The sequence below is a fragment of the Notolabrus celidotus genome, chromosome 6, assembly GCF_009762535.1.
Source record: "Notolabrus celidotus isolate fNotCel1 chromosome 6, fNotCel1.pri, whole genome shotgun sequence".
Lineage (NCBI taxonomy): Eukaryota > Metazoa > Chordata > Actinopteri > Labriformes > Labridae > Notolabrus > Notolabrus celidotus.
This window is the reverse complement of record NC_048277.1, coordinates 27,623,500-27,637,168: the sequence shown is the minus strand read 5'-3', so window position 1 is coordinate 27,637,168 and position 13,669 is coordinate 27,623,500. Positions and strand designations below refer to the sequence as shown.

The 13,669-nt window shown below is 40.0% G+C and overlaps 1 protein-coding gene across 1 annotated transcript in view; it reads left to right on the top strand.

The window, feature by feature from the left end:
* The window catches only part of LOC117814283 (A disintegrin and metalloproteinase with thrombospondin motifs 20-like), a 100,208-nt gene extending 87,414 nt beyond the window's left edge, over window positions 1-12,794 (top strand). Inside the window, exons 30-39 of the mRNA XM_034685516.1 lie at window positions 1,466-1,639; window positions 2,513-2,683; window positions 4,481-4,687; window positions 4,898-5,027; window positions 5,915-6,009; window positions 6,110-6,204; window positions 6,314-6,447; window positions 9,188-9,279; window positions 9,509-9,613; window positions 9,851-12,794. Coding sequence (XP_034541407.1) covers window positions 1,466-1,639; window positions 2,513-2,683; window positions 4,481-4,687; window positions 4,898-5,027; window positions 5,915-6,009; window positions 6,110-6,204; window positions 6,314-6,447; window positions 9,188-9,279; window positions 9,509-9,613; window positions 9,851-9,940 — 1,293 coding nt within the window. The 3' untranslated portion in view covers window positions 9,941-12,794. The remainder of the gene's footprint in view (window positions 1-1,465; window positions 1,640-2,512; window positions 2,684-4,480; window positions 4,688-4,897; window positions 5,028-5,914; window positions 6,010-6,109; window positions 6,205-6,313; window positions 6,448-9,187; window positions 9,280-9,508; window positions 9,614-9,850) is intronic.
* The last annotated feature ends 875 nt before the right edge of the window (window positions 12,795-13,669 follow it).

The window sequence follows — 13,669 nt, the reverse complement described above, 5'->3', positions numbered from 1 at the left end:
CCAAAGCACATCAAAGAGATGTGAGAGATAGACCCCTGTGTGACCTCAGATACATGTCTTACAAAAGAAACTACAAACTGATTTGGATTTATTAAGATCATTGTTTTAGAGCACCAGAGCAGAACACAACATTGTATGTCCCTTAAAAGTTATTCTAATTTCATTAGAAAAGAGGTGGAGGGGTGGGGGGGGGGATTCCAAGGTCTGTATTAGACACATTTAGATGTTTCATCAACATTTCTGCATTTGCATGGCTCTTTCTCTGCCATTATGTTTTTGTTCATCTCAAATTAACATTTCAAAGATTCTCCAGAAGACACTTTGTTATGTTTTGCCAGATGAGTCATTTAAACATGGATACTTTAAGAGGAGTTAGTGATGTTAAGTTGTCATCCATTCATAACAATCATCCAACACACACACTTTGCCAGAAGAGTTTTCTCTCTTGGTTTCCTTCCATGTACTGCAGCCAAGCACAAATGTAGATTCATGTTTCCTGTCTCTGAGCCCTGCAGCCCAGACCTTAAACTTCAAATTCAAAACACAAAGAGTAATATTTGAACTTACTAGAAGTTCAAGACGTCCTGTCAACACTCTCACCGATAGATCTTTTTATATTAGTGGTACATGAGAAATTGGTTTTGGGCCACAGAGGATTGTACTTGTTGCAGATATTAAGTCACAGGAACAAATCTGCAGTTGATACTACATCAGTGCATTCACATCACACTCAGTAAGGTTCCCCAACAAGGATGTGTTTAAAGACACAGTCAGGAGAATCTTGAGAAATGAAAGGGGCAGTTTGTTATGTCGCCTTGAAATAGCTTTCAGCTCTAGCAGCTTCTTTGTCTAAGATTAGCATACCCTGTAATATCTTCTCAATGCTTAATCATGTGTGTGATTAGCTCCACTTTCATACCATGCTATCATTTAAATGTATAATACAGTTCGCCCATCCATTTTTATTCATTGTACAAAGATTGATTGGTCCAAGTTGAAGATAATTGAGAGCTTGTGAGTACCATTTGATTTGGGTTGATTTTGGCGCCCCCTTGTGGACAAAGCTGATTTCTTATCTCTATGCTGTTATTGGTCCTACAGAGGAGTCAGTGTTTATTTACAGTCTGTTTCATGACCAGTTGAAAAGATACTGTTCTTCTACTACCTTTCATGTCGTGATTTTCAGTCCATAGTGTAACTCTCAAAGCACTGGATTCTCTTTTCACCGTAACACAACTCACCCACTTTTTTCAACCCCACTCTGCAGTCTGTTACTCACTTATTCTATCAGGCCTCCAAGTCTCTAAGCCTTAAAAGGGATGATGTTAGGATCACATTTACAAACTTTGGAGAGCTCCAGGCTCCTTGTATGACAAACACAAAATCTAGTATTAATGCCATAAATGAAGCTTCTCTTTGTTGTTTTTCTCTTGATTAAATGTGTATTCTTCATCTGTTTTTCTAGTGTTCTGTGACCTGTGGAGTCGGAGCTCAGAACCGGGATGTTTACTGCAGACTCAAAAGCACTGGACGGGTCAGACAAGAACTCTGTGATTCTCACAATCGCCCTGCCATCGTCCGGCCATGTCAAACTGCAGAGTGCACACATTACACCTGGGTTGCAGGTGAATGGGAAGACGTAAGTACAGATGTATTCTACCTCCCCTCTACTGAACCCATCACTTCCCTTGCCCTCGTTCTCTTGGTGTTAGACACATGAGCAGATGTTGAACCGTCTTATTAAGGTTTTTATTGGCTGCGATCTCCACTCTTCCTCTCTTCCTCTGCACCATTAAAAAGACATCCTGCAGGTACCTTTCCTTTCTTGTGTCAGTTGTAAGGGCTTTATAGATTGCTATCAGTCAGTAAATCATATCAGACCTCAAAGTACTGATGGCCATCATCCCTTTTTGTCCCTCTGAATATCTCCGCTCTATGTCACGCTAGCAGACACTTTTTTTCTCTGCTCATCTTTCTTTAATGTCCCGTGCTTTGTCCTCCAGAGAAAGGCATAAAAGAGGGGCACCATGTAGGGACACAGCGCTGGATCCTCCTGCTGCAGGAATGTTTGAACCGTTTCAGATTCCTGTCTGTGTTTCTTTGAGAACTTGCAGCCTTGTTTCTTTCACAGTTCTCGTGAAACACAAAGACATTGTCGTAAAATCCACACACAGCTGCTCTTTTTTAACCGAAATTAATTTGAAGATTCTGGTCCATGTCATTATATTTAAAAGCTCCCATAAACTATGCCTGGGCCTGAGGGGAACCAGCTAAACTTTTATCTTTTTATGTCAACCACAGCACATGTTTGGGATTGCCCTCATTAAGAGCTAATGTTGCCATTGTCACACAGCGCTGAATTTCTCTACTTGTATAAACCTTTACATAACGAGGAGGGTCCAGAAGTCTGTGTAGTCCATGATGTTGTTGCTCAAAGGACAACACTGCCCCCCCTCTGCCAACTCTTCTTCACTCTCACTGATTTCCCCCTGTGTTGTATTTTTCCTTGCAGTGTAACGCAACCTGTGGAGAAGGCACGAGTGGCAGAAAGGTTGGGTGCATGGGCCCGGGGATGACACCCGTCCAGGATGATTACTGTGAGCCTTCATCACAACCTCCATCACACCAGCCCTGCAAAGGAGACCCCTGCCACTACATATGGATTACAGGGGAATGGTCCCAGGTAAGAACAGAAGAGGACACACAAATTGGGGGGTGGTCCTGTGGAAACAGAAACAACAAATGTGAAAAAAGTTAAAAAGATTTAAAAAAAATACCAATAACTTATAATAATAACTTACTTTTAAATAACTTAAAACAATAATGAAAAGTAGTAAATCCTTAATGTGAGATGCTGGGAATTTCCCAGTTACTATATTTCAATGGTCATAATTTATTTAACCCTCCTGTTATGTTCGTTTCTCAGGAACAGCCATAATGTTCCTGGGTCAATTTGACCCGGGGCATATTTAGTTGTCCAAAAGTGTCAAAACCCCCAAAAATCCCAATAAACATTTTTTAAATCTCATTATCAACTCCATTACTAACCATTTAAATCAATATTTAGTGCAATGGTGTTCTATAATTTTCACAGATCATGGTTCAATGAGGATAACTCACTCGTTTTTCATCAATATTCATGTTAAAAATTTCAAAAGTATAATGTTGGTAGGACTTCCTTGCAGAGAATCTTGATATGTTTTGCCCCTCCACTCAATGTGGATGGAGTTTGCCCACGGGAACAGAGAAGGTGGGGACAAATGTGTCACACAGTTGCAAAGAAACAATTAGGATTTGACACTTCTGATCCCTTTTAGGGTCCACTTTGACTGCTGGGTCAAATTGACCCACAAACAGTATCTGTGTAATATAAACATGCAGGCGGGTTGCAAATATGTGAAATGAACCATTTTTATAAATGTTGATTACGCTAATTAAGGCAAGCAGAAGAAGTTTCATAGCGAAAAAAATACTTTAAACAATTTTATTTTTATTTTTGAATTTTGAAATGGGTCAATGTGACCCGGAACATAACAGGAGGGTTAAGATAAACTGAAGAATAATTGAAAAGGCAGGAAAATTGTCCCTCTCTTTAGGCTGTATCAAAAATGTAATATTCCACTTGATTTGATGGAAAATATGTTGTTACAACACTCAAAGCAGAGCTCTGTTTCTTAGCTTAAGCTTAAAAGGGCCATTTTGGAGAAGCATGGTTTCCTAGGACTGTAATGAATGACTTTTTTGCTTGATACATTTTACAAAATCTAGATTAATTTAATAATCTTAATGTTTCAAATTTTTTGATTTCACTAAATGAAGTGCATCAATAGAAATCTGCTAACTCAGGGGAATGCATGCAGAGAAAAAGTCAGAAAAATAGACTTTCATTAATAATACATTAGTATCACTGAGCTCAAGGTGAAAAAATCCTGTGAAGAAAACTTGGGCGTAGCAGTTTCTGTAGAGGCCTTCTGACGCCCAACCATATTGCTGCCAAATTGAAAATGCTGACTCTGATTAACTTAGAAACTGGCAAAGATGTGGAGTTCAGGCAGGTTTTTAGCCGCCTGGCAAACTGCTGTTGCACCTCCACCTGTCAGTCAACTCAGCTGTGTGCCTTATTATTCAAACTAATGTGTAACTCTTAGCTGTTACATTACTTCAGCCAATGTGTTGTAAAGAAAATGCACCCCTTACAGAGTATCAACAAAGAAATGAGCCACTTAGTCGTCAATTATTTTGAAACCAGGCTGTAAACATGTTTGATTTTGCTGTGAAGTTTGACATTTTTATGTGGGACCAACCTAATGGGGATTATTTAACTTTGTCAACTGGACATTAAGGGAACAGCAGGTTTTTGCTCTTGTTTAATAAAACAACACAGGGGGTTGCCTCTTGTAAGCATATTATCGCTCTGTGCAAACACTTGCCCGTGCCAGTGTGAGTAATAAGTTTGTGTGTGTATCTGTGTGTGGTCAAGTGTTCTGCCAGCTGTGGTGTTGGCTATCAGCAGCGCATCTCTTCCTGCTCGGTGATGCCCTCCTCACAGGCTCCACGCCCGTACGCTGCATCCCAGTCTTCCTCTGCCAGCACCCACTGCCCCCAGCCACACCCTCCTGGCACCCGGCCCTGCCTCCTCCGAGACTGCTCGCACACAACCTACTGGAAGGTCGGCCCGTGGAGCAAGGTGAAGCAGAAAACGCTTTGTTAGGCTGCCAGAAATCCTCTCAAGCTGATTGGTTGTTTTCACAAAACATTTTGATGACTTGTGCGTTTTACAGATCTGCCGGTAAATCTCATTTGTGGATTTGGATTTGGCTGCAGCTTATTTGTTAGGCTGTTTTGTTTGTGGTTGTGTGATTACGAACCTTTGTGTATATGTGTGTGTGTGTAACAGTGTTCGCAGACCTGTGGGGCAGGAGTGATGGAGCGGAGAGTGGAGTGTGTGACCTCGAAAAGCCAGCCGTCCAAACACTGCCGTCCCTTAGAAAGACCTGAGTCACAGGCTGCATGTCAAGACAGAGAATGTGAGCTACATCCTTTCTTCTCCTCTTTTCCTTTCCAATCCTCTTTTCTCTCCTTTCCTTTTTCCTCTCCTTATTTTAAAATACCCAGAGGACTTTTAGCTCTTGAACACACTGCATAAAAAAAATTCAACCATCTTGTCCAACTTTTCTTAATCGTGTGGTTTTTACCGCCCACCAGCAATGAGTGGAGCTATGGTGTTAAATTGACTGTGCTATGCATGGCAATCAACACCGTAGCTGATTGTGTTTATAGAAGCTGAACTTTTTGCTTTGTTTTAACACATTAGGCAGAACAGCAACCTCCGCTTATAGCCTCTTGGAGCGATTACTTAGTGGAACAATAAATAGAAAGTCAGCAGTTTTCTACGTGTGATTCGGAGAGTCTGTCAGAGAGCCTGGGGGCAACGCAAGCTTCATTGTGTGAACTCTCAAGCGCTGTTTAACCCGGCAGCAGGCCAAAGATTGCTGATCCGCTCCCCCACATTTCAGATGTTTCAGTGCTGGCGCATTGGGCTGTTCATTCCCGACTTGCCTTCTGCCAAGTCAGGCACTGGCGAAATTAAAATGATATGCTCGGGTGACAGCCGAGTATTAATGCTAATCAGCTAATCAGCCAATCAATGTGATATGAGCTCTACAGCAGAGCAGGGAGGCAACACAAACAATGAGATGCAACAGATCTTATTTAAGAAGACAAGAGCCAGGTTACATTCTCTATCAGTGTAGTGTTTCATTTCTAGCTCTTTATCATTTGTTGGCAACAGATTCATGGTTTGCACAAGTAGATAAGCCAAACTTTCTGAGGCGGTGCAAGTCAAAATGTCCTGTATCCTCACAGTTGCATTAACATCTGCTTCCCCTACCACTGTGCATTTTTCTTCTCCCAGGCCAGTTGTTCTCTTCCTGCCGTGAGGTCCAGCTGAGACAGGGCGTTAAGATAGACGGGGAATACTATCTCAAAGTCAAGTCACGGATCCTACAGGTGTGTCTGCGCTGTCAGGAATGCTCCTGCTCACATCATGAGCCTGCCCACAGCTCCCCCCACAAGCTCTCATCTGTTGTCTTCTTGTGTTTGGCCTCAGATTTACTGCGCTGAGATGCAGTCTGATTTCCCAAAGGAGTACGTGACCCTGCGCAGCGGGCTGACTGACAACTACTCCGAGGTGTTTGGGCAGAGGTGTGTACTGTGAAGCAGGGACAGATGTGTTTAAATAGGGTTATGTAATGTGTACAATATATACTGTGCTGCATGTTGGTCCTTCATTCTTGTTTTCCCTCCATTAAAGGTTGCTGAATCCATTTGAATGTCCGTTTAATGGCAGCAGAAGACAAGATTGCCAATGTAGGAATGACTACTCTGCAGCAGGATACACACTCTTCCACAAAGTTCGTCTGGACCTCGGCTCCCTGCGGATAATGAGTGCGTAATTACTGTGATTGCCTTACACTGTCTTCTGTAATGAGACCACACATTGGTGTTGTTTTAACCTTCAGACACCTCTTCCTGAAGTGCTTAATATCACCCAGGCTGTTCAAATGTAATATGTGCAGCTTTCCCTACACTCTCACCTCTGAAATCAAAATAATGACCTCTCAGTGCTTCGTGTTCACATCACTAGGCGAGGACTTGAAACAGGGCCTCTCTCCGGATAAACACGAGCACGAAAATAAAGGAATGCATGCATGCACTCACAGACTCAAGCAGACAGACAATATGTGATGTGTCCACGCACGTCTTTTCTTTGGCAAGCATGCAGGACAAAACCTGGAGACACAAGTACACACGCTCATGCATGCATTCAAATCAATATCATACTTTTGCATGCAAGCAATCACAAATTCATGTACACACAGCTTCTATTACAGTCAGCTCCAACCTCCCTGTTGTGTCCAAGTATGCCTTTGATTAGAGAATGTGTATTGGTGTAGTGTGTGAGTGTTTGCTGAAGGGAAGTTGGATTAGAACCTACGTCTCATCCTCTTCCTTTTCCTCTGGTCTGGATCCTGACAGCACATGTTCCCACCCCTCTGGATGGTACTAATTTGGCTTTCAGGCAACTTAAAGAGAGCCTGAGGGAGGGGGGGTAATGAGTTCAAGATGAAGGGAAGCATCTTGTGAACTTTATCATCATTTTATGCAGGAAACATGAAGAGAGAGCAGGAAAGGGTACAGGTCATGGCTGTCATGTGTGGCATTGCAGGGTTAATTAGAAGGATAGAAGGAACAAGACAGTTAGGGGAACAACGTTCAGATTGAATCACCTGAGTCAACATTTTCGACTATGTTTGATTAACTAACACGTCTTTCATTTTGGGTCCAGGATAAGGTTAGTAAGATACCTGGATTCTTTGATTTTTGTAAGACTATATCCACATTGCAGCTAGTTTTTAACACCACACTTAGGATCTACAAAGTAGGTCCAGTAAGCATGGAAGTATCTAAGCTGCACCTTGCTAAGCAACAAATGTAAGCCGCCATTGATCAACACGTACAGACAAATCAGTACTGAGCTGTGTTTCGCTGTGCACTGGGGATGTTTTTCTTTTGATTCAAGCAGCAAAAACACTGACACTGATATATACAGGTAAGTCAGTGTTGCAATCATGGTGCATTGTTTTGGTTTTTCTTTTGGGTGAAACTTGTACAGGGATTGTTCAAAACTGGAACATAGTGGTGTTTTATAGATATTTGTCAGGACACAGAACATGGAGCTTGAAAACAGGACAGTCCCAGTACCGGGACATATGGTCACACTTGTTTAACCACTTCTTTGCTAACAATGTAATTAGCTGATTCTAGTAGATAAGTTATCAAATATTTTATTTTTACTTGAAAATTGACCCAGTGTTCTTTAGAGTTTTCCTTTTATTATGTCTGTTCACTTACTCTTAGTGAGTTTTGGTAAAAACCTTTTAAAAAATTACCCATTTTCCTTTTCTTTTTACAACTTGTGACTAAAAGATGCAACACTAAGAGATAATGTATGGTTAGCAGGTAGTTATGGGAAATAGAATCCCGACTGGGTGAGACAAGATCCCGCTAATGCTAATATATATATATATATATATATATGTATATATATTGTCCCACTATTTCCTGGCTACTAACTTAAAATACAAACATGTTGGGAAAAAACATTGATTAAGATATTATTTTATTGATTTTAAATGATTTACGCGTACAGTTTCTAACAAATAGTCCCAGTGATTCCACGTCACTAAGCGTTCCATGGTGATGGATTCTTATCTGCCTGTTGCGGTCGATTCAACATTCACAATGTCCTCAATTAGCTCTCCTACTCTCTTAAAAAATAAGTGAGGCAAAAGTCACAACTTTGAACACTGCTGCTATCATTACCACCGCTCATGGTTTAAGTTTCTTTGTCGCGACTGGTAACCTAAAGTTGCACTGACATACTCTGCTACCGTAGCTAATATTGCTGGACAGGATCCAATATGATAATCTCTGCAGCCAGCCAATTTAGCATGCTAACCAACACATTGTTTTGATGCAAATGGAACTAAATGGTTTTATCTCAACTTACAGCCTATGATATAAACAAGCAGAAGCAAAATGTGCCAGAACTCTTTTCCGTATATTGATCTGACATGACGTGTGATCGGTTTGCCACTGGCTTTGCGAATGTTAGTGGAAGTTAATAATCGTCGTAAAGGGGTCGTCAAGGGGTTTTGACCAATCAGCATCAAGCATCTTACACAGCCAGAAGATCTGTAAGAGTGCTGGGTAATAAGACATTTTAACAGCATTCCAGCTCCCCACCCTGAGCATGAAATCAAGAACTGTACACAACACATTCAGGCAGCAACTTTTTATTAACAAGATTTCATGGCAAGCATGGGTTCTTTTTTTGGGACATCACTCGTAATTTTACCTCTGGAGTTGAAAACATTGACAACCTTTGATAAATTAGATTTTGAGCTATTGAAAATTTAATATATTTCAAAAGAGAATTTAGAGCTTTAAAACATCTGGTACAGTGTGAGCAAAGTGACATCAACCCTGCAATGAAGTTTTATTGCGTAAGCATTAGTTGCGAATACTCTTCGTGGTTATTTGCCTTGGAGCAGCTGTGTGCAGTCTGTGTTTACTTCTGCTGCTGCACATTGTGACTCTAGCTCTGTATCTTTGCTGTTTACAGTCACAGATCTCCAGTTTTCCCAGACTCCACTCGGCCGACCTGTGCCTTTCGCTACAGCTGGAGATTGTTACAGTGCAGCCAAGTGTCCACAGGTTGGTGTTTTACTCTACATTGTGGCCTCAGAGAAATGTGTAAATGAATGTGCCTTTGACCTTAGTAAAAACTTCCATTTACTCTTTCTCCATGAGAGTTGCAAAATACAAAGTCCCTAAGCCCTTTATTCTGCAGAAATATCTGGAGATCTCTCTGACAAATATGAATGAACTCAGTCATCTTCATATAATACAGTTGAGAAATAACTCAGTCTCTGTGTGCTTTCAGGGCCAGTTCAGTATTAATCTGATCGGCACTGGCCTCAAAGTGTCTGAGGCCACCAAGTGGACTTCTCAGGGCAACTATGTGTCTATCAAAGTCCACAGGTCTGAGGTAAGAAGCAATGGAATGGATATGAATCTTGCTGTATTGCATTGAATGTAACTGAGCTGCGTGTTGGAACACTGGAGTTCTACTGTTGTTCTGAAATGCTGTCTGATTTTCCATGTTGTATTTCTGTCTGATTCACTCGTGAGGAATCCCCTCTGACATTTATGAAGCTTCCATTCTCTGTGTAAAGAGCTGCCCTTTGCCCACTCTTTCCTCCCTCACATTTGTCTCCGTCTGTAGGACGGTACAAGAATCTACGGTCGCTGTGGTGGTTTCTGTGGGAAGTGCATTCCCCAGGCTCACAACGGCCTGCTCCTTCAAGTCCACTGAGGGCCCTGCACGCAGAGACCAAACCCTGAACTCTACGCTGAAGACAGAAGCCCAGGAACATACATTAATGTTGATTTATTGGACCCTGTAGTCATCTGTGAGTGTGTTGGAGGAGCGGTAGTCAGCCTACAGTGACATCCCCATTTCCCAAATGGCAGCTAAAACATACAAGACACTACGCACTGTGCAGTACTGCAGAGTAAGGGCCTCGGTCAGGTCTTTCATCTAGATCACTTACCCCTGAGAAAGAGCCAGCAGTGTTTGCTTGCCAACAGTGTTGCACGATATCAAACACATCTGCGCTTTGGAACCTACAATGCTTTTTCTCTGACACTGTTACACATTTTTCAAGCATTAAACAAAGGGATACAACACCTACAAACACTGGAAACATGTTACCGCAAACAAAACCTAATCGATTACTCTCTTTCTTTGAGAGAAGAACTCAAGTCTTCAAACACAAACATCTTTTGGCATTCTCTGAAGTGAAAAAGAGTCTGCAAAAAGAAACTTCTGGACTTTGATCATGATGTATCTGGATCTAATCTTGTTAAACGTTACCTCCCACATTACTTAGATATTTATGATTTACAGTTTCATTGTAGGCTTGTAAATATCACTTATCTCGCTCACTTGAAATCATTGGGAAAGTATTCAAAAACCACACGTATTTCTTATAATGATCTCAAACCTACAGGGTTGCATTTATCTTTTAACAGTATAACAAACATAAAGATGATAAATGCACAACATTAGCAATATAAAAAAATACAGTATTTTGCTCATTCTAAATGCAGATCATATTGGCCATACATGTTTAAAGAATATACTTTGACATTTTGGTCTTTACTCACGTCATGTGTGTATTTTATATGAAGCTAACACCAGTAGTTAGCTTAGCTTAGCACAAAGCGTTGAACAAGGAGGACACTGCCATCCTGACTCTGCCTGAAGGAAGCAAAAATTTCCTGTATCCTGCCTGTGTCACACGCACAAAAACCAAAGTGTAGAAAGGAAAATTTGGTGCATACAGGGATTTTTAACATATAGTGTTTCTTGAAAATCACTTTTTGTCTTGAGTGCAGACATAACTCTGGAGGTTCTTACACGAACAGTCAGACTGCACCTTCAGTCGGGCGTTTTTACTTCAGCACAGAGTCAGACTGTCTGTTTCCCCTTTTTCCAGTCTTTCAACAAAGCTAAGCTAACTAGCAGTGCAGGTCTGTTTTTTGCATGATCCTCTCATCCAAAATGTATATGACAAGATGTCAAACTATTCCATTGATTTTCAGGACTGATTGAATGGTTAAGCCAGGATCTAACTACTGATACCCTTCAAGACTCGCCTTATGTCAAAGGTCAAGTTTTAGGAAACACAAGGTGCCTTTTGAACACCTTCAGATCATTTCAGTTTTTAATAACTCTGTCTGCTTTCAGCTGCTTTTGGATATTTAACAAAACTACTCAGCCCACAGAGGCAGTCGGAAACCTGACCCATGACTGTCATATAGAGACAGGATTAACTCTAGTGCTGTGAGGAAGTAGGTGAAATACTTCCTTGTGTTTGAGGCGAGTAAACACGTTTTGTCTGTGGCTTGTTTCTGAGGATTCTTTTGTTTTAGTTTTGAATGTGTTTTTATTTGTATTTAAATCACGCCACACAAAGTTCTCATCTGTTACATCGTGACACAGTATCAGGTGTGTTGTCTCACCTCACACCCTCCATTGGGCCTACTGTAGGTACCTGCAACCCCTACCTCTCATAAACATCCATACTCTACCGAGATATGTGTTGTAATATATAAATATATATGTTTGATCATATTTATTCTGTAATGACTGTAGATATGTTCTGTGTTTTAAGGGTACAATGACTACTACCAATGCGGAGGGCAATGTCCGGTGATTTTTGTCCTTTGCCTGCTTTGCTTAAAGAGGTATTAGCTAACTACTATTAGTAGTATATAACCACTAACCTTAACGAGGATCTTTTGAATGGTGCTTTTGAACTACTGGAATTACCTCTGGTCTTGAGAAGGAAAACACTGGCTTTGTCTCTTAAGCAGACATAGGATCTGCATCGAAAGCATGTTACGGTCCTCTTATTAATATTGCTGAAAATCTAGCTGCAAGGCTACCAGATACCAGACAAACCACTGCATGAGGAAATCTGCTCTGGAGTAGTACTAAACTCATCCTAAATGACTCTCATCATGACCACTACTACAACTACCATGCAACCTAACACGCTCGGATGTTAAGCTTTAACCAAAGTTAGAAGATAGATGCAGATTTTATTCTCTTCTCAGACAATGCAGCTTCTTTTGATTGAAAGAGCGGCTGAAAAATAAATAAAAATAAGTCAATGAGCAGCTAGAAAACCTTTGGCCGTCATTCAATTTTTTTTATGATGGTTAATTGTTCTATGAGGTCTGTATCAGAAAGTTAAAGATTACTTGATGCACTATGTGCCATAAATTTTGTAGAAATGTAATCCTGTTTGTCCTTTTTTTTTGTTTTGTTTTTGTAATAACCGTTAAGATTTGTAACTTATGATATATGTGTATTTTTAATATTCATACTTGAATTGTAAACAGAGTGCTAAATATTGAATGAGCATTGGTACTGAACAGAGAGACAGAGTGCTTGTTTGCCAGGCTTAATCCAAAGAAGTTTTTAAGAATCATATGTACCTTACAGTATGTATGTCTGTAGCCTGTATAAAAGAAATGAATGATTGACTCTGGTGCTATGGTTACTAATCCTTACAATACTGTATGTCTTGCTACTTTACTAACACTGTAAAAAAATATATATGTAATAATAAAAGGTGCTTTTCAGCTGTCTCACAAGTGAGTTTTGTTGTTGTTTTTCTGCATTTACCTTTTTAAAATGTTGAAGACATATCTAACACAATCCGCTGTTGTAAGCCATGCTAGGAGTATGGCAACTACTTTGTTTCAAAATAAATGCTCGACATCTTTCTGATGGAAGGATTTTTTTTTTCAATATTATTTTTATTGTTTTCTTTTTTGAGTGCAAAACACTCACAAAAAAACGTTTTACTTCCCTTTAACCCCCCACCCCCTACATCTCTTCGCACAAAAATAAAGTAAACGAATAAAATAAAATAAAATTAAATTAAATTAAAATAAAAACAGGCAAAAGAATAGAGGAACAAAAAAGAGAAAAAAACAACCATAGGCCAAAACAGATAATGTGTTCATACAACTGCAAATTTCATACTTCGTTCGTGTCTTTTTTTAATTAAATAAAGCATAACATTTTGGAGGGACTTTTTTATTATGATCTGATTTCTCATTCAAGAGAGGGAACATGGTGAATTATATGTTTATCGTTATTCTTTATATATGTAAGTAATACTTTCTAACAAAAAAAAAAATCACCCTGCTTTATTCTAACACTCAAATATATCATTCTTCTGAAATATAAACCATGAATAATGTTTGGAAAAAGCTGTTTTGGTGGCATGCAGTTAATCCATTCGACAGATACCTAACTTCCGCCTGCAGTTTTATACATAAATAATTTCATAGGAATAGTCGAGTTTTATCCTGTCAGTCTCATCTGCTTTAGAAGGTCACAGAGAAGCATCAATTTTAATTCCAGCCTGTTTCATAAGCAGCCAAAAATTTGTCATAGAAGCTTTATTTTGTTTTTCTTGACTATCATATTTAGAACATACGTATATATTAATAATATGACATG